Raw genomic sequence first — 19,585 nt, 5'->3', positions numbered from 1 at the left:
CTTGGCTGTGTATGGGGTAGGATAATACCTTGGCAAGCCAAGGTTTAGCTTTATAACATAATCAGGCACCTTGGTTTTGTCCTGCTAGAGTATGTTACCCAAAGGACAGGGAGGAACCACAGCACCTGGTCAAAAGTAGGGAGCAAAGAGAACGAATTGGGCAGGGGGAGTTTCCAGGATTGAAGCAATCTACATTGGCTAATGGCACCCTCTAGCATATGTTGGCTATAGGTGGATGTTGCCAGTTCTGTGCATACATGGCTGCTTTCTTGTTTTGGGTTCTCACTGCCAGTATGTCTTTGTTCCTTCTCTCAGAACGGGGCCGTCTTCTGACCTTTGGCTCCAACAAGTGTGGACAGCTTGGTGTCGGTGACTACAAAAAGCATCTGGGAATTAACTTGCTGGGAGGCCCCCTTGGGGGTAAGCAGGTGATCCGAGTTTCCTGTGGAGACGAGTTCACCATAGCTGCTACTGATGGTGAGTGAGCATTTCTGAGGGTCCAGTAGAAGTGTCTGCTGGTTAGTCAAGAGACTTGCAGCATATTTAGTGTTGAGAGTGGTTGGTTTATCATTTGCCACTTGGAACAGCACTGAAGACAGGAAAGGGCAGTCCTCCAGATTTAGTGTCACTGGAGCAGAGTAGTACAAAGTTTTCACTGCTGCTGTCTTTAGAGCCACCAAGTACCACTGGAGATTCACCTGGTAGACTTGACTACACACATTTAGCTTTCCATTGGCAAGCTTAGGCAGGTAAGCTATTTGCTATGCCCGCTTTGAGACAGTAATTATGGGAGAAGAGGTGGGAGTCTCTGTAATGAGCTTGGTATATAAGGGCCCCCCTGTGGGGAAATGAGGTATCTGAGGTCAGGCTGATTATTGCATTCCTTTTTCCACAGATAACCATATCTTTGCCTGGGGTAATGGTGGAAATGGGCGTCTGGCAATGACACCAGCGGAGAGACCTCATGGCTCAGATATTTGTACCTCGTGGCCTCGACCCATCTTTGGATCCCTGCATCATGTCCCAGACCTGTCCTGCCGGGGCTGGCACACCATCATCATAGTTGGTGAGTGTGATTTATAGGATATTTCTTAACACGGTAGGCAGTGTTCCGAGGCGGTGGTTCAGTAGGGTTTCCCTAACATGGGCTACAATGGAGATGTCAGGATTGTTTTTGAGGAACTTTTCAGTGAGCCCATGTCAGTCCTGGTGTTGGAACCCTATTTTGGTTTGTACCAACGTCTACAGTTTCTCTAGACCCCTAAACTAAGGGGCTGTTCTTTCTCTCCACAGAAAAGGTGTTGAATTCTAAAACTATCCGATCCAACAGCAGTGGTTTGTCCATCGGTACTGGTGAGTAGCCATCCCTGAAAGTTGCATAGGTTGTTTGAACGCTGGAGTTGCTGGGTAGCAGCAATCTGAGACCATTTTGGAAAGTTGTAGGCTTGGGCAGTGGCCCTGTCAAAGGGATTTCACTATGCAGTCATTTCCCATCCCACCCTCACTGCTTTCTCTCTGCATGGGGAGGGGGCTGGTTTGTCCCTTTTAGTGTGAGGAATTGGCTGATAGTTCGGGACCTTCTTAATTCATGGATTTCATGGTTTCTGCAAGATCCAGGCTTGTCCATGAAATCAACAAAAAAAACCCAACAACTTAATAAAGGTAAAACGCTGGCTCCCCTGTGGGAGCCTAGCTAGCAGTCCTCACTGATGGGAGGGGAAGGTACCAGCTGCCGGGGTGGCACAAGGAGCAGCAGAAAAGATGGCTACTTCCCCCTGTCCTTTCTCCTCCACTGGGGCCTCTCTACTAATTAATACTAGAGATGCAGGAAGGGCAATCGTCAATCAAGGTAGCAGCCTGCCCCCCAGGCCCCTCTGCCAATCAGCGTTGAGGGATGGGGCCACTATGAAAAGAAAAATTTATGACATGATCAACCCATGAAAACTGATAAGTCCCTGACCCACCCCCTGTGATTTAGGTAGACCCTGCTGATGGTTCTCTCCACAGCATGGAAGCACCTCTTAGAAACACCATGATGTATTTCATGATGTACCCCAGTGTGATGCATGCTGCTTGTGTAGCTGCCAGCAGAACTCTTCTTGCAAGCCAAAGCAGGTTCTAGCCCGGATAAAATCCATGGAACTATGAGGACTGAAACTAGTGTAGCTGAAACTCCTGAGGAACAGGAGTCCGGCAGCAGCTATGCTCCCTGATCTGGAAGGGAAAGTGAATTGTGTGCAGTGGTTGCTTTTTTCTTGTCTGCTAGTGGCTCAGAGCTGCACAACAGGTGGAGGAGAGGAGGAGGAGAATGAACGGGAATCTGAGACACCTGATCCAAGCGGAGGCTTCCGAGGAACCATGGAAGCAGATCGTGGAATGGGAGGCTGGATCAGTGCCACCGAGGCTATGGGAGGGAGCAGTGCTGGCAGCAGCTCTTGCCCTGGCTGGCTACGCAAGGTAAAACTGGCTCACAGAGTTCTTTAAAATCCTAGGGTTTGAGGTCAAAGTTTGAAAGAAGAACAAGCTGCCGCTCCTTCTCCAAAGGGTCCAGGTCAGAGAGGCTAGCCTCGGAAGTCTCCACAGCCTCTGTTCTGTTGTACCATATAGCACAGGAAACACCCTCATCACCAGACTAACTTTCTCTGCCCTCTGTGTTCTGAGGTGGTGGCTGAAATGCTCTTGCAGGTGGGATCTGCCAGCCAGCTACCCCACACAACGTGCTGAGGGATTCACCCCAAAGGATGACATGTCTGGGAGCCTACCACAGTTCCAAGCTTCTGTCCAGTTCAGAGGGCCTTCCCATAGGGTTACTTCAAACAATAGGATGTGCTGTGTGAGGAACCCTTAAGTCAGTTGTTTTCAACCTTTTTAGACTCAGGAATGCCTCAGAAAATGCTGGGTTCCTTAGCTTTCACTCACTTTTTGACCGTGGAAAAATAATACAGCCAGTCTTCTGTTGCAAAGAATTCAGACACAGCAAGTCAGAATGATTTTGACACTATGGGTTCCTGTCTGAAATATGTAGATTTATCTTGTGAATCATATGTAGATGTTTGCACACCTACCAGTGCTAATGTTGCATGACAGTCATACAGGGCACCCTGGTTGAGAACTTAAGCCATAGTCTTTTTCCACCACGAGAGGGTGCCGGTGTGCTAGCTGAAAGGTACAGGTTGCTGAGGGAAGTGAGATAGACCTGACACTACCCTGTTTTTTCCTCTGTGTCCAGGAGCTGGAAAATGCTGAGTTCATCCCTATGCCCGACAGCCCCTTTCCTCTGAGCACAGCTTCTTCAGAGCCAGAAAAGGAGACGTTCCCCTACCAGGAACTGCAGGGACTCAAAGTGGCCTCCGATGTGTCTACCGAACTCAGCAAGCCCAAGACAGAGGGCTGGGTAAACATCCACCTCTAGACCATGCCTCCCTTAATGAGTGACAGTGAACCAAGGGGCCATCAGTGGCAACCTTAAGAGTTTAGAGGGAAGGTGAAGAAAGAGCTGTGGTTAGGCTAGGTAATGATTGGATAAAAGAGGTAACAGGTGGTTGAAATTCAGATGGTGCTAAATTTGGAGGGACCTGCAAACACTAGTGAAGGAGAGAAGGGAATGTAGGCAGTTGGACTGGAAATGAAATCCATTGTGGGGACATAGACCGTCCAGACATCCATGGAGGAGAGACCAGGTAAGCAGGAACATGTGAGCTGGAGAGGGAAGAGTGAGGAGGGTAGTGAGTTCTACAGGAGTTCCTCCAGGAGAACCTGTCCCTAACACACTGCTAATGACAGTTTCTGCTTCTGGGAAATGGGGTTGGGCAAACACAGACTTCAAATGGTTGGGAGGTGAGGCCAGCAGCTGAGAAGAGGGAAAGTAAAAAAGGTCATGTTCCAGGCTGAGATTGGGAGTTGGCAATGAGTAGGGTAAGTCTGCTGGCTTGCTGCCTGAGGCTTTAGGATCCTGGCCTCAGCTGTGGTGCCATCTTCAGTCCCTCATTGTGGCACAGGCAGGCATTGGACTAAAGTTTCATACACTTCAGGCAGATGCAGGCTCATCTCCTTTCTCTGTTTCTGTAGCCCACCCACGCTGAACCAGGCCTGCCCTGTGACAGAGTGAAGGCAGCAACTTCAGTTGCGGGTTGCATGTGCAGCACGCTGCAGGCTGAGGTGAAGCGGCTGCAGAGCTTGGTGTTGCAGTGTCTGACAGAGCAGCAGAAGTTGCAGCAGGAAACTGTTCGTCTTAGTGCCCAGCTCCAGCTGTTCTGCAAGGGGACAGAGGGAATGCAGCAGGTGAGAACACTCCTTAGGCTCAGGCAGTCAGACTGCTGCTTCAGGCTGAGGGCCCTTGTGGTTCTTGGTAGGTAGGAGGGGACAGAGCTCTGATACAAGATCTATTTAGGCTCTGGAGGTTGGGAAGGGGAAGGAGCTCTGAAACCAGTCTGAAGTCATCAGGATGTCCGGCAGAGCCAAAGGTTGTGGGGTTAAGATATCTTGTACCTGTCAGTCTCAGCTGACATGCAACTACTCTGCCAATAATCTAGCTGTAATAAAGCCAGGCTGTTGAGTCTCTGGGGCACCTGATTTCTGTGGGTGAGGAGGAGTGGGTAGTTCCTGGCAGCATGCCCAGCTTGGGACTGTTGTAGTTAGAGTATTTGTGTCTTGTGTGCCCAGTAGCTGAACTGTGGTGGGGGTTACTGACGAGTTTTGTCTGGACATCAGGAGGCTCATTCCAAAGGAACACAGACAGCCAAGGAAGAGATGGAAGTGGATCCGAAACCCGACTTAGATTCAGATTCCTGGTGTCTTCTGGGAACGGACTCGTGCCGCTCCAGCCTCTAGTCTCCCAAGCCCACTGGGTCCATCCAACTTCACAGCACACTAACTGAATGCAGAGAGCAGCTTTCCTGGCTTCAGGTCACTCGCAGATAAGGAGTGAGGCCAGAGGCTCCAGAGCAGCACCCATGTATGTTCGGAGGGGAGGCACCTCCTTTAGATATGAACTAGGAGTGAGTTTTCAGAGGGGCAGGGCCCTGAGCTCCAGGCCACAGCCAGCTCAGTGATCCAAGGCGGCGGCAGCAGCTCCTTTCTGTACCTCATCTGTCAGTCCTACCCGTGAGGCAAGATGGCCCCATCATGGCAATGGCTCCAATAGCAGCTTGTTGCCCTTTCATTGTTTCACTGCTTCCTGGGAGTTGCCTTTGGGACCCCAGCATTTATCACTGTACCTCTAGATGAGAGAAGGAGAGCCACTGTGTACTGAATGCCAATGCTAATCTCCGTGGCTTTAGAGGAGTGAGGAACTCCAAGACCCCCAGCCACTTTGACCTGGGGCAGAGCCCCAGCCTGTGGGGGCAGCTCATCTCTGCTGAGGGGCAGAGGGAGCACTGGATGCATCTCACTCTGGATCTAGTGGAGATCTCCTCAGCGGGAGATGGTGGCAGATAGCATGTCCCTAGCTTGAGTTGAAGCTTCTGGCCATGCAGCTGTGTCCTGACCTATACAGATGGGGTCAAAGGCTTTGTGCTAAGAGCCTAGCACTCACCAGTGCTTCCCCCTCCAGGCAGAGAATTGAAGCAGGTGTTATTTCCAGCTGTAGCAGAGGGAACAGTCTGAGATGGAGTTTCTGGTTCTCCATTTCTTACTAGCTGCTTCATAACCCCATACAGAGTTATCTATATCTCAGACTGAGGCATGTATTCATTGCTTCATCTGTTGAGCTTGTTTGGGGTGCCAGAGCTCCTTTTACTGGCAAGTTTCTCAGAACAAGCCTGTAGCTGCCCCTGCTTAGTCTCTGCTCTGCTCTGCTCAGCCACCACCATAGCCAGTCTCTGTGCTGTGGTGGAAATAGTCAGTATTTCTTTTTTTTCCAGTGTTTCAGTGAAGCTGGGCGCAAGTTTCCCCTCAGAATGGGTCTTGAATGCTGTTTATACAGACAAGAGCATTCCCTGTGGTCTTGGTTCTGAGTGTGCCCCTTCTCTAGCAGCCCTGGTTTTGTTCTCCATGGGGATGTGGAGTTAAGAAGAGGCAGTGGTCTGCCACTCTGGGGTTTCCCTTTCCCAGATTGTTTAGCAAATTGCTTTGGAGTGAGCCTTTGTGGTGGGAGGGGCCTCGATGGGGTACCTACTCCTTTCCCCTGCCTTAGGATAGGGCATCCAGGGAGCACAGGTCTCTCCTGTCATTGGTGGGGGAAGGCTGTGCTTCCATTATCTCCCAAACCATCCTGGTCACTGGGGTGGCTAGTATTGCCTTGAATCTTTTAGCAAGGGCTATTCTACCACCTCCCTTAGCCTCTTCCTTTTCTGTAATCTTGTTCTTGGGTGCTAAAGTTTTCCTGATGGTTACTCTCTATCCAGGGATGGATGCCAAAGCATTCTGCTTCTTTGGGCCTTCTCTGGGGCCTAACCCATCTCAAAGCTGAATCAGCCTTTACCATGCAGTATCCTGGGAAGTTATGTACCAACTTTTCAATCCTGATTGCTGTAGGGAGGGTAGGAGAGAGGTGGCCTGAGGAAGTCCCACATGCCAGGACTTCTAGGGTCACTGTGTTGCTTAGTTGCTCATGTGACTGCCCTCCCTTCTCCCTGTGCATTGGAGCCAGGATTCTGATGTTGCTGATGTTGGGAGAGGAAGGAACATACTATGCTGCAGCAGTGGTTTTGAGGAGGAGTGAAGAGCTGAGGCTGAGCCATGTCTGATTAGCAAGCACTGAGCTGATGGGAATTGCTGCCCTGCAGCACACTGCTATCCTCATTTCTCAGTGCTCTGCAGCTGGGAAACAAGGAGCACAGACTGGATTTCCCTTGGATCTAATGGAGGGTTTGGTCCCCAGCAGGGGGTGGCCTGTGCTCCATGATGTCACATGTGCCTTAGAAGATTCATGCTAGCCAAGCTGTGCCTGTTACAGACCACAGATTTCACCAGCCAGCTATGCAACCAAAACAAGTTTTAACCCAGCACCACGTCTGGGGCAGGGAAGTGAAGGGCAAGTGGGCAGAAGTGCCTTTGAACAGTTTCAAAACTGTTTTCCTCCCCTTCTTGCAGTGCTAGCTCCATTTGTCAGTCTCCTGCTAGTATTGCTATTGAGTTATTGTAGTGGAATACACCTGCTCTGACACTCTGGCTGAAGAACTGGGTTGTCATTGTCTTTGAAAGGTTAAAGGGTGGAGTGGTTTGGAGTTTCTGTTTAAATAAATGTTTAAACTCATTTTTCTGTGTCCTGACTCTGCCAGAAAGTTGGAGGGGAGGGGACAGGGGTGGAGGGAAAGGAAGGGAATGTATTAAAGCATCAGTTAGATGCAGGTTCCTCTCCAGGTGGTCTTTCAAACTGTCCCTGTTGAGAGGAGGAAGACGACAAGATGGCAGATACTCATGTTTGGGGTGGGTTTGCAGAACTTCATTAAAAGAGGCTGTTCACTGGAGTTGTTTCTTGATTCTCATTTTCTGATGAAGATGTTTGTACAATATGGGGAATATATAGTAGGAAGCACTGGGCTCAAAAAGGACAAGAACTGTTACTTAGAAGAGCCTGCAGTAGTGTTCAAGCCTGTGGAGACAGCCTGGTCTCATGGGCACCTGCTCAACAGCTCTAACACTGTTACCAGTTGATTCCCTTTCTGGGTTTAATCAGATGTCTCTGGAATCCCCCAGGCGCAGGACAGCATGTGTTTGGGTTTTTTTGTTTTTCTCTTTTAGTTTCTTGCTTATGAGAGTGACAAACAGTGATGTCTGCCTGAGAGGTGTCTGCTCTAACCTTCCTAGTGATTCGAGTTGGCTTCAGACTAGCTGACTGGGGAATATGTACACTGCGGTCACTTGTGTGACTAATGTAGTCCTGAACTAGTGTTTCTAAACAACCTGAACCAAGAACTCATCAATAGGATAAAGGTGACAAGCCAATTACTACTGCTGTAATTCCATCAACTCCAGTGGGGTTCACCCAGCAGACCAACAGCCTGCAATTTAAATGTCCCTTTTGACTTTTTGGCCTGATCATTATGCGAGCGGAAGCTTTTATTAGATATTTATCCCATGATCCCAGCGTGGAAGCCCCATTATCCCTACACTCTTGCCATAGCCACCAGTTTCCTCCCTCTGACTTGGTTGCAATTAGGGGTCATCAGTAAAAACACCTTTGGTACATTGAGAGAGAACAGGGTACAAGGTAAATTAACTTAATTAAAAAATTCACAGGGGCCTTGGGCTGCTCCTGTGATGGCCCAAGGGTGTGGGACTTTGCCTACTTTTGTTCAGGGCAGATTTTCTGCTTCTCTTGGGAGACTTCTACCTGTCAGAGGCGAGAGTGATTTCTTGTATCCAGCTCTTGATTAATCCGGTTTAATCTGGCCCACGTTTACCTTCTCCAGGCTGCACTGAGCTGGAAAATTTGCTGGGGTTTAATTTTCCTACCATGTCTTCCTTGTTCTTCCGGTCCATGCTCGGATTGTGTGCCCTCCATTAGCACTGACTCTGGTTCTTGCACAAGAATGCAGGGGCAGAGGGAAGATATTGCCTTGCCTGGCTGCTCTCCAGGCATATATGGAGATGGGGAAGAACCTTGAAAGTGTGTGAGTTTTAAGTATCTCAGGGTTCCCTAACTTAATAGATTTCATAGACATTAGGGCTGGAAGGGACCCTGTGAAATCATCAGGTTCAGCCCCCTGCCCAAGGGGCAGGAAGTCAGCTGGGGTCAGATTGACCCAGCTAGATAAGCATCCAAGTGTTTCTTAAAGGTATCCAGAGTAGGTGCTTGCACCACTTCTGGGGGGAGTCTATTCCAGATTGGAGACTCAGATGATAAAGAAGTTTTTCCTTATGTCCAGTCTAAAACAGTCTTCCAGCAGTTTTGTCTTCCCTTGAGGTGCCCTGGTGAATAGACCTTCTCCCAGTTCCTGATGCACACCCCTTACATACTTATCGGCTGCCACTAAGTCACCCCTGAGCCTTCGCTTCTCCAGGCTGAAGAGTCCCATGCCTCTCAGCCTCTCCTCATAAGGCCTCAACTTCTGAGCAGCTGGAAGCCAACCACCACATGGGCTCCAGACCTGAGAGTCGCTCCCTGCCACATGGGCAGCTCATTCCAAGGAGTGGAGGCAGGAAGTGGAAACCAGAGGAAGGAGGGGGAGCCCAGAGATTCCTGGTGGCTGCAGCAGCACAAACCATGGGGGAATGGGAGCCAGGCAGGAACTTGTAGATGGCATGTTAACCCTTGAAGATTAGATAAAGTTTATGGGGCATAGGTTGGACAACCCTGGACTATGTGATAAATTATTTAATATTGGTCCTCGATCACCTGAAGGCTCTGGCCCAGCTCTGGGAATCTTATCAGTCCCAGGGGATGCTCAACCATGTGCATGTTGGCTGAAAAACTCTCCTCCAAACATCAGTATGTGCCTACTGGTGCTTGGCTCCCCTGCCTCCTTTCTGCTCTAAGCAACTGTTGCCAGAGCAGCAGTGAAGGGGTTTCCCCTCCCACCCTACTCTGGTACGGATGCAGTCAGGTAAACCATGTCAACCTGAGGTCTGTTTTTTAAAAACAACATTACCGATCCTCAGCCCAAGAAAGAGGCCCAGGATTTTCTAGAATTCCAGCACAAATGATCTGAAACCTTTGTTTGGCATAAGGCAGGAGCATGAGATGAGTCTGCCTGCTCTACTTTTGGTCCTGAAAGTGAATGGGACTAGGTAGCTGGGGGAGAGAGATGGGTCTGTATGAGCTGGCATGGAATTTATTTACATTATTTTCTAAATCAACAGTGTAAACTTGGCTGCTTATTGCCCTCTGAGAGGAAACTACCTTCCCTAGCTTTGCCAACCAACTGTATTACTGGTATTGTATTACCATCCAAGGTGGAAATGGGGACCTGTGCTCACCCCCAGCCCTTATCCCGTAGCCAGGTGCCAGTATCTATAGGTGGATAGGGCAATAGGTACCTTCAAGAGAACTGCTGGCAGTTACTTTCCTCAGCACAAGTATGATGCTAACACCGTGTCATGGGTGACTACAGGGCTCTGGGGGCCAGGCTTAGGGAGACGGGCGCAGGTGGTCTTCTCATCCATCCTGGTCAGAGGTTGCAGTAGGCATCACTATGCTTGCATCAGAGAAGTCAACCTGCAGCTCAGGAGTTGGTGCCATTGTGCAGGATTTGGCTTCCTGGACCACAACCCACACTTCCTGGCAAGGGACTTCCTGGGACGCAATGGACTTCACCTTTCAGCAAAAGGTAAAAAGTCTTTTTTCCAACAGGTTGGCTGATCTCCTACGTTGGGCTTTAAACTAGCTCAGATGGGGGGCGGGGAGGCAGAAGAAGAACATCAGGAACCTGCAATCCATGGGATGTCCAGTACAGCATGGGTAAGCAATGAGCAGGTAAGCAATAAGGGGCCCATTGGGCATCAGAGCTGGAGGACAACAAAGGTGCCAGTCACAGGGCTCGAGTGCTTATACACTAATGCTAGGAGCATGGGGAACAAGCAGGATGAACTAGCACTCCTGCTTGCAGAAAACACTTATGACTTAGTGGAGTTAACAGAAACCTGGTAGGACTCTACCCATGACTGGGCAGTATACATTGAGGGCTATAAGCTGTACAGAAAGGATAGTGTAGGGAGGAGAGGGGGACGGGTTGCGCTCTATGTCAAGGAGCGTTATACATCTACCCTTATCAAAATGGAATTGGAGGAGGAGAAAGTAGAAGGATTGTGAGTTAGGATATATGGAGGCCAAGGGGAAAGGGATTTGGTGGTAGGGGTCTGCTACAGACCCCCACACCAAGGCGAAGAACTAGATTTGGAACTCCTGAGACAGCTCTCAGAGACCATAAAGACAAGGGAAGCAGTAGTCATGGGGGACCTAAACTACCCTGACATCTGCTGGGAGATGCAGACAGCAAATTCCCACCATTCACACAAGTTCCTATCCTGTGTGCAGGACCTCCACCTGATGCAGGAGGTACATGGTCCCACTAGTGGGGGAATGCCTTACTGGACCTGGTACTGGCAACGGGGGATGACATGGTTGGGGACCTACAGATCAGTGGTCACCTGGGTGACAGTGATCACCAAATAACAGAATTCACTGTAAGGCGTAGAGTGGAAAAGGTAACTAGTAGGGTGGAAGTGCTAGACTTCAGAAAGGCTGACTTCAGTGAGCTCAGGCATTTAGTCAATAACAGACTGCAGGGTAAGAGATTTGGTGAGATGGGACCCCAGGAAGGGCAGCTGTGCCTTAAGGAAGCGATCCTTTGGGCACAGAGGGAGACGATCCTGATGCAGGGGGAAAGGGGCCAAGAGGCTTCCTTGGCTAACCAGAGAAATCCAAAGCGGCCTAAGGGCAAAAAGGGGGGCATATAAGCAGTGGAAACAGGGAGAAATTGCTGAAGAGGAGTATGCCGCCTCAGCACATAGTTGTAGGGAGGCAGTTAGAAAGGCCAAAAGTTACCATGGAGCTGAGGATGGCAACCCAAGTTAAGGATAACAAAAAATTGTTTTTCAGATCTATAGGGAGTAAAAGGAAGGCCCAGGGTGGTATAGGACCACTACTGAATAGGCAAAAGCAACTGGTGACAGGCAGGGGGGACAAGGCTGAACTCAATGAGTTCTTTACCCCAGTGTTCCTAAACAAGGGGCAAGACAAGTCTCACAATGGGATGGTAGAGAGACAACAGCAGGGCGCCAGACCACCAAGCACTGACCCTGAGATAGTCCTTCCAAGCGACTCTGCACTGGATGCGTTTAAGTCAGCAGGCCTGGATGAGCTCCATCTGAGGGTACTGAAGGTGCTGGCTGATGTCATTGCACAGCCACTGGCAAGAATATTTGAGCACTCATGATGCATGGGCCAGGTCCCAGAGGACTGGAAAAGGGCCAGTGTGGTCCCTATTTTCAAGAAGGGGAGGAAGGAGGATCCAGGCAACTACAGGCCAGTAAGTCTCACCTCCATCCTTGGTAAAGTCTTTGAACAGATTATTAAGGCTCATATATGTGAAAGCCCAGCAGGAAAAATTATGCTGAGGGGAAACCACCACAGGTTCATACCAGGTAGATCATGCCTGACTAATATAGTCTCTTTTTATGATATTACAAAACACCTGGATGCAGGCATATATTGTTTACTTAGACTTCAGGAAGGCCTTTGATACGGTATCCCACCCCATGCTGGTGAACAAGTTAAGAGGCTGACTTGGATGATTACACAGTCCAGTGGGTGGAAAGTTGGCTAGAGGGTCGTACCCAGAGAGTGGTGGTGGACAGGTCAGTATCGACCTGGAAGGACATGGGCAGTGGGGTCCTGCAGAGCTCAGTCTTTGGACCGATACTCTTCAACATATTCATCAGTGACTTAAACAAGGAAGTGAAGTGTACTCTGTCCAAATTTGCGGGTGATACAAAACAGTGAGGAGAAGTGGACACACTGGAGGGCAGGGAACAACTACAGGCAGACCTGGACAGGTTGGACAAATGGGCAGAAAACTATAGAATGCAATTTAATGAGAAATGCAAAGTGCTGCACCTAGGGAGGAAAAATGTCCAGCACACCTACTGCTTAGGAAATTACCTGCTCGGCAGCATGGAAGCGGAAAGGGATCTCGGAGTCCTAGTGGACTCCAAGATGAACATGAGTTATCAGTGTGACAAAGTCATCAGCAAAGCTAACTGCACTTTATCATGCATCAGCAGAGCATGGCAAACAAAACCAAGGAGGTGATACTTCCCCTCTATTGGGCACTGGTCAAACTACAGTTGGAATATTGTGTCCAGTTTTGGGCACCACAGTTTAAGAGAGATGTGGATAACCTGGAGAGGGTCCAGAGAAGGGCCACTCATATGGCTAAGGGCTTGCAGGCCAAGCCCCACAAGGAGAGACTAGGGCACCTGGATCTCTTCAGCCTCCGCAAGAGAAGGCTGTGGCTGCTTATAAATTCATCATGGGGGCGCAGAAGGGAATTGGTGAGGCTCTACTCACCAAGGCGCCCCTGGGGGTCACAAGAAATAATGGCCATAAGCTAACAGAGAGCAGATTTAAACTGGACACAAGGAAGAACTTCTTCACAGTTAGAATGGCCAAAATCTGGAATGGGCTCCCAAGGGAGGTGGTGCTCTCTCCTACCCTGAGGGTCTTCAAGAGGAGGTTAGATGGGCATCTGGCTGGGGTCATCTGAACCCAGCACACTTTCCTGCCTATGCAGGGGGTCGGACTCGATAATCTATTGAGGTCCCTTCCGACCCTAACATCTATGAATCTGTGAATTTCAGTTGGCCCTCCTCAGACCTGGGACATCCTCTGTGGCAGGCCTGACGTGGATTATGAGGGAGCTTAGTAGCCTCTGTGTGTGACCTGCTGTTTTCCAACAGAAAGAGCGAGCCCTCAGGTGGGTGTTAAACAGAATGCTGAGGACCAATTTGCTGATCATAGTTGGTTTTCCCTCCTGCTGCCAGCCTATAGCAGCATGTTCTTTTCCCTATGAGACATTGTGCTCTTGGACTCTTTGTACAGTCACACAGGGAGGACTCTGGAACCAGCCAGAAGCAGGGGTGGAGATGGAAGCTGCTCTGACCCACTTACATGCTTAGGAAACTGCTGGCCGCAGCTAAAAGTACACAAACTTTAATACGCTGTCCATGGCTCCTTGTACATGGGACTATCTTATACCACAGCAGCCAGCTTGGGGAAGGGTGACAGCACAAAATGAGGCTGTTAGAGCAGCCAGGGCAGACCCTGGTGAGGCCAGATCCCATTTAGCAACGTCTCCTTTGGGGTGGGGGCGGGGGTCTGTTTTTGATAGTCTTGCATTTGGGAATGTGTCTCTCAGCCACTTTGGGTGCAAAGCGGCGGCTGCAGTGGGGGCAGGAGACATAGTCTGGGTTCTCTACTGGGGACAGCGGGGGCAAGTCCGAGAGCTTTCCCCCTCTGGACAGCACCTGCTGCACCTGGCGGGCCTGGCGCAGGGTCCGGATGAAATACTCATGCTTCTGTCTCCAGTTGTTTGTCTGAGGTGGCTCATCCTGCAAGGTAGGAGGTGCAGTTAGTGCAGAAGGAAGGAGCAACAGCTGCGCTGGCTCCAAGTCCAGCCTCTACTCACCCTCTTATTGGGAGATTCCCCCTAGCCCTCACGCTCCAAGCCCACCTCAGTGCAGAACTCCCTTTCCCCCAGTAGATTCAACATCCTCGCACAAAACTTCACCACAGAAGAGCTGGGGGTAGCTGCTGCTTCTACATGCTCCCTTCAGCTTAAGGGTCTCACAAAAGGAGCAGGTTGGAGCTTAGGGGCAGTTTGATGGTGCTGGTGCTACTGTCACAGCTGTGAACCTGGGGCAGTTACATGGGCATAGAGAAGCAAACAGCAGAGCACTCAGTAGATCACAAACAGAATTTCCCACTGCTAGGGAGTCTGCAAGACTGCCCAAGGATATACTTCCCCAGGGACTGCTCTGGCACATTCACAGTGACGGGAGAAGGACTGAGGCATGCTTCGGTGCCTCAGGCCCAGGTGCTAGGGACCACACAAGAAACTCAGTAATGAGCAAGAAGGCTTCCCTGTGAGCAGGCTGTTTCATATCTGTACCTTGTGTGAACAGTACAGACCCCACTTTCAAGGTATTGCTGCCATGAGCTATAACCTTGATCTGGTTCATTGCCAATTTCCCCAAGAAAGGGTTAGATGTCAAGGAGCCTGAATTGAGGGGGTGGGATATGCTACACATTATTAAACAAGTCTAATTCCAGGTGCCTTACTGCAAGACCTGAAGGAAAGGGGAGTCTGAGCAAAGGCAGCCACAGAAGGGTGCATGTTACCTGTGGGATGTCTGAGGCCTTCCATTGCCTAAATTGCTCCAGTTCAGTGCCCTTGGCTCTGGCCTTGCTTGAGTCAAAAACTTTCCTTTTGGAGCCCTGATTCTTGCTGCAGATGTTCATGTGCTTCTCCAGCCTAAAGCAGAGAAATTGGCGCCTACAGAAACCACATTGTCCAAGCTCCCCTTGCTCTGCAGCAGTGGGGGCCTGCACATACAATGGCTCTGCTGCTTGGTAATGGCTTAAGTCTTGGTGGGAGAGAGCTGCTGCAGATGGAGCCTGGCTATAGTTCAAAACCAGCTCTGGGCGGGAGGCCAAGCTCTCCAGAGGGATGTGGTCTCGAATTTTGTTATTGCTGGCTACCAGCCGTTCTTTCTTGAGTCTTTCCATGCCCAGTTCCCAGGGAAGGAAACTGATGCCAGTCATAAGACTGGCACCCTCTGGAGACTGCCCCTGGTTATAGCAACCCTCACTGGGTCTGCAAACATTTTCCTTTCTTTCAGGCATCTTTCGTGCCTCTGTTGGCACCCCTGTTGCCTTTCTCTCCTCCACCTCCACCTGCTCCCTCTCCCTCTGGATCCTCCTGAGCTCCTCCTCTGTTCTCTTTAGCTTCTCCCAGAGGAGGGCCTCTTTCCTGCGGATCTCCACTTCCATGCTCTGTCCAGCTGCCTCCAACCTTTGAATGTAACCCAACTCTGGTCTGTCCAAATGAGAGGCTGAATGCTTAGGGTCTGCTGACCAAGGTGATGCTTCTGTATCCGGCAGGGCCCTGGCTGTTGTAAAATTCCCTTTGTTCCCTGAGCTAGACCTCCTACTGGGAGACCCCTCCATGACTTGGGGACTTCTGAGCTGACCAGCACTTGTCACTGGAACATTTCCAGCCTTGCGGTAAAAGACTGGTTTCAGGGGGTATGACCGGTCCACTCCTCTTCGCCTGGCTATCCATTTGCAAGGCAGAGTATTGGCCTGATTGGTAGGGTATCTGCTGTGGGGTCCTGCAGAGTAGAAGCTGGCCTGCCCAGGGTCCTGTTGTTTGCTCCCAGCAGAGAGAGAGCATGAATAGCTCTGGGCTTTGTGGGTGCACAGACCCTTCAGCCTCTCCTCTTTGTCATGGAGGAATTGCTGCTGGAAGTTGTTCTTCAGGTGTTCAAGCTGGGTCTGATGCCCAAGGGGCTTGGAGTGATACCTCTCCTGCCCTATCAAGGGAAGACCAGGAGACGCCACCACAGAATCCACGTGTGTATACAAGGCCAGCTGTAGCTGAGCCATTCAGTGGCTGTGGTAGAGCCTGGGGGCAGAAATAGAGTAATTATTGACTGGTCAGATTCCCAGTTAGTGCTTCTCCTGAAAATGTACACCCTAGGGGCAGGGCACTGACCAGTTCTAAAGGAAATGAAGGAACCCATGGACCTTTTTCCATTTCTCTATACTCTGAGACTCTATTCACTCCCTGAGCTCCTCTTCTGGCTCAATTGCTTGCTAATACAGTTGGGGATAAGGGCTCCTTGTTCCTCTCCAAGCCTGGGTTTCATCCCAGTACAGAGGCAGCAGGAATTAACTCAGATGTCAGGGAAGTCTTGCCTAATAAGATCTCATAGGGCCATGCCACACGTTCAAATTTAAGCTGGACAGAAACCAGCTATAAAATTGTTAAACCTTTTCAAGCACTGACTTGATAGCTGGTTGGCTCTTGTTATAGCTAGATAGACATTTTTATGGTAAGGTCATTACTTTGCACATGTGGCCAGTCTACAGCTATTACATGATTCATCAATTAATTGCATCACATATGAAACCTAGCAGGGGCCATAGTGCCCCTCCTGAGAGCTTCCCCCTCACTCTACTCCCCCAGGAGGTTGTTGTCCTTTAGATTCTCCCAAGGGAGACCCATACATCACTGCCAGGTGTAGGGTAATTATTGTATTTGTACAATCATTTCAACCCTTGGATGATGCACAATAGATAATACTAAAGTGTTCAAAGTGTAAGATGTTTTTTAAGGCAGTTAAATGATGCAGCATATATAAAACCCAAGTCACTTTCAGGGAATCGTAACTGACTTTCAGGTTCACTGTTAGCATTTTTGTATGACTGCTTGCCTCAAACTAAAGAAATACTTTGACCTAGTTCTCACTCACTGTAGAGTTACAGTGAGCAATACAAATAAGATTTATTTGCATACTTTTTTTTCAGTGTATGATAGTTTTTCAGAAAATACAATTTGAGCTTCCAATATGGTAATTTCATATTTAGCATATGGCAGTGCTGGGCCCATACGTAAGAACGTAAGATTTGCCATTGCCTGGGTCAGTCTATCTTGCCTGGTCACCTGGCACATGGGGGCAAAGGGCAGGTGCTGAAAGGAGGAGTGAACTGGGTCTGACCCGGCTCCTCTCTGCCCAGCAACCTCCAGCATTCAAGGTCAGGCAGTTCCGATTCAGAGGCTCCCTCTTTCTGGGTGTGCCCCTCGCTTCAGTAGCTCCCGAGGCCCTTTTCTTCCAAGGATTTGTCCAACCCCTGAGGCTGGCTGCACTGGCAGGTTCCACAGCATCTGCTGGCCACGAGTCCCACCAGGAACTGCAGTTGGGCTCAGCATATAGAAATCCTACAAAACTAGGAAAGGCAGCTTCTGGCACACCATCCCCCCCGCGCTGCCGGACCAGGCACCTGCGCCCTTCAGGGCATCCGGCACCGAGGGCATGTTTGGCACTGGAAGCAGGAGCGCGGCCCGGAGTGAGACTGCGGCGGGAAACAGTGGGGACTTCTGTTCCTTTCGCAGGGGGGGCCCTGGGGCCACGCGGCTGCAAGCGGTGCGAGTGCAGCCCGGTGCCCCAGGCGGGAGGGGGCGGCACTGCGGTGGCCCCAGTCCTCCGTGCGGCCCGTCCGCAGGTGTCAACCCGCCGCACGCGCTGCCCTTCTGCCTCGGGCTCGCTTGAATGTCGCTGAGCCGCTGATTGGTGGCAAGGGATTGTGACGTGACGGCGGGGAGCAGGCCAACACCCGCTGGCTCCACTGGGCCGGGAGGCAGGAAGTACCCGATTGGCTCCCTCGGGGCCTGCCTGGGACGAGGGGCAGGCGGCGGCGGGACTGCCCCGCTCCGCTGCCGGTTCCAGCTGCTGAGTCCGTGGGCCGGGGAGGTGATGCCGCGGCTGGAGGCTGGGTCCTGCCGCACCCGCCCGCGCGGCCCCGACACCCCGGCAGGGACCTCCATGGGGTGAGGAGACGTCCTCACCTGGGTCTGCGGCCCGCTCCCTGCAACCCCGAGCACGGCGCGCGGACTGTTTACTACAGTTGCCTAGGAACCAGGCGCGTCAACGCTACTTCCGACACGGCTCGCTTTCATTTCCGCTCTGCGCCTTGGCCGGCTTAGCTTGTCTGGTTTGGAGCCGCTCTGCCCACAGGCGAACTTCGGCTCTATGACCCCGCGCCGGTAAAGGCTAGGCGCGCGGTGGGTGGCTGGGAGGGCACTGTGCAGCAGTTGGGGTGGTTGGGGCGGGTCCTATTGGCGGCAGGCAGGTGAGTGGGGCGGGGCGGCGAGGCGCCCGCCCAGTCACCATTATTCATGAGGCAGGGGTGCGGGGTGCTCCCATTGGGCGCGGGGTGGGTCCACGCTCTGGGTTCCCGCCATGGCGCTCGCGGGGAGCGGCTGGGGCTGGCTGCTGATGCTGTGTGTGGTGTTTGTGTGCCAGGCCGGTGCCGCCATGGACAGCCTCATTTCTGTGGACTACGAGGTCTTCGGCAAGGTGCAGGGCGTCTTCTTCCGCAAGCATACGCAGGTGTGGGTTTACCTCGCCCCGCCCTGGGTGCGGCTGCGATGGCGATGCGCGGCGCCGGCTCTAACGGCCCTGTGGGGCGTCCCTGTCTCTCGTTTCCCCGCGCAGGCTGAGGGGAGGCAGCTGGGGCTGGTTGGCTGGGTCCGGAACACGGAGCGCGGCACGGTGCAGGGGCAGGTGCAGGGCCCAGCCGCCGCCGTGCGGCAGCTGCAGCAGTGGCTGCGGGACACCGGCAGCCCCAAGTCCCGCATCGACCGAGCCGAGTTCCGCAACGAGAAAAAGGTGGCGACGGTGCAGTACGAGGACTTCCTCATCCGGAAATAACTGCCGGCGACGGGAGCGCAGCCTGGGTCAGCCGGGCCACCCTCGCCTGCGGGGACTGGTAGTGAGACCGGGTTCTTTGGGGAATGTGATACCTTGGATTAGACCGATTAAATTTATATATCACATTTCCCCAAAGGACCTTGTCTGGCTGTGTTGTTAAACCAGCAGGACTACACCCAGCCCCTGGGACTTGCATTTTGTTGTATCTTGTTACTGTATTGAAGGTATTGGTTTGTCATGCTGCTAGGTGCACCCTGACACTTCCTGCATGTGTGCACATGGGAGAGTCGGACTGTGCTCAATAAAGGTCTCACTCAGACACCCAGCCTTTGCTGCCTGAATCTGTGCTGAATGCGTTGGAACAGCAGAAATGGAGAATCAAAGACTCCGGGTTTCCATTGTGGTGCTATTTTTCAGATGGTGCAACACGTAGTGAATGATCACCCAATTAGATCATTTAATGGGCTCTAAAATTAATCCATGCAGCTACCCCTGAAGCAGTGGAAGGGTTATCAGATTTGGATATTAATCTATGAATGTTTTAATCTTAAAGTGTCATATGAAAGAAAAACATTGGGACAGTGGTGAATGGGAGGGCCAGCTAGTAGGTCACTGACCCTCTGGAAATGTCACCCTTGACTGGGGAACTGAGACCTAGAAAGCGATAGATTAGGGATTTGGCTCCGTTCCAGTTGAATATTGTTGGAAG

At 51.2% G+C, this 19,585-nt stretch overlaps 3 protein-coding genes across 9 annotated transcripts in view; 2 read left to right on the top strand and 1 right to left on the bottom strand.

Moving 5' to 3' along the window:
• NEK9 (NIMA related kinase 9) overlaps positions 1-7,195 on the top strand; it is a 34,348-nt gene extending 27,153 nt beyond the window's left edge. For both annotated transcript variants that reach the window (XM_090033715.1, XM_090033716.1), the window contains exons 16-22: positions 316-477; positions 896-1,066; positions 1,294-1,353; positions 2,267-2,457; positions 3,230-3,394; positions 4,069-4,281; positions 4,711-7,195. In XM_090033715.1, the coding sequence (XP_089889841.1) occupies positions 316-477; positions 896-1,066; positions 1,294-1,353; positions 2,267-2,457; positions 3,230-3,394; positions 4,069-4,281; positions 4,711-4,830 (1,082 nt within the window). In that variant the 3' untranslated portion in view covers positions 4,831-7,195. The remainder of the gene's footprint in view (positions 1-315; positions 478-895; positions 1,067-1,293; positions 1,354-2,266; positions 2,458-3,229; positions 3,395-4,068; positions 4,282-4,710) is intronic.
• Positions 7,196-10,276: 3,081 nt separating this feature from the next.
• On the top strand, positions 10,277-19,195 carry ACYP1 (acylphosphatase 1). Of its 6 annotated transcripts, none has more exons than XM_090033709.1 (3): positions 10,277-10,342; positions 18,469-18,555; positions 18,661-19,195. In XM_090033709.1, the coding sequence occupies exons 1-3, from the start codon at positions 10,325-10,327 to the stop codon at positions 18,874-18,876; spliced, it is 321 nt and encodes a 106-aa protein (XP_089889835.1). In that variant the 5' UTR covers positions 10,277-10,324; the 3' UTR covers positions 18,877-19,195. The 6 variants fall into 6 exon arrangements, with proteins under 6 accessions (XP_089889835.1, XP_089889839.1, XP_089889837.1 ...); XM_090033713.1 differs by lacking the exon at positions 10,277-10,342 and adding an exon at positions 16,069-17,993; XM_090033711.1 differs by lacking the exon at positions 10,277-10,342 and adding an exon at positions 18,075-18,209.
• Positions 11,691-18,138, bottom strand: ZC2HC1C (zinc finger C2HC-type containing 1C). The gene is made up of 3 exons (XM_090033706.1): positions 18,012-18,138; positions 14,783-16,067; positions 11,691-13,992 (listed from the first exon to the last, which is right to left on the bottom strand). Exons 2-3 carry the CDS (start codon positions 16,046-16,048, stop codon positions 13,726-13,728), a joined length of 1,533 nt encoding a protein of 510 aa, XP_089889832.1. The 5' UTR covers positions 16,049-16,067; positions 18,012-18,138; the 3' UTR covers positions 11,691-13,725.
• Positions 19,196-19,585: the final 390 nt, after the last annotated feature.

Source organism: Crocodylus siamensis, chromosome 2, assembly GCF_052110815.1.
Source record: "Crocodylus siamensis isolate JL-2025a chromosome 2, ASM5211081v1, whole genome shotgun sequence".
Lineage (NCBI taxonomy): Eukaryota > Metazoa > Chordata > Crocodylia > Crocodylidae > Crocodylus > Crocodylus siamensis.
The sequence above is the reverse complement of the archived record's forward strand: the minus strand, read 5'-3'. Positions and strand labels throughout refer to the sequence as shown.

Bases quoted from the DNA above. Each gene is read 5' to 3' on its own strand.
- ACYP1 (XM_090033710.1), top strand. From the start codon at position 18,406: ATGGCGCTCGCGGGGAGCGGCTGGGGCTGGCTGCTGATGCTGTGTGTG. The intron at 18,556-18,660 runs GTGTGGGTTTAC...TTCCCCGCGCAG, and splicing joins TCTTCCGCAAGCATACGCAG to GCTGAGGGGAGGCAGCTGGG.
- ZC2HC1C (XM_090033706.1), bottom strand. From the start codon at position 16,048: ATGGCTCAGCTACAGCTGGCCTTGTATACACACGTGGATTCTGTGGTG. The intron at 13,993-14,782 runs GTAACATGCACC...CCTACCTTGCAG, and splicing joins AGGCCTCAGACATCCCACAG to GATGAGCCACCTCAGACAAA.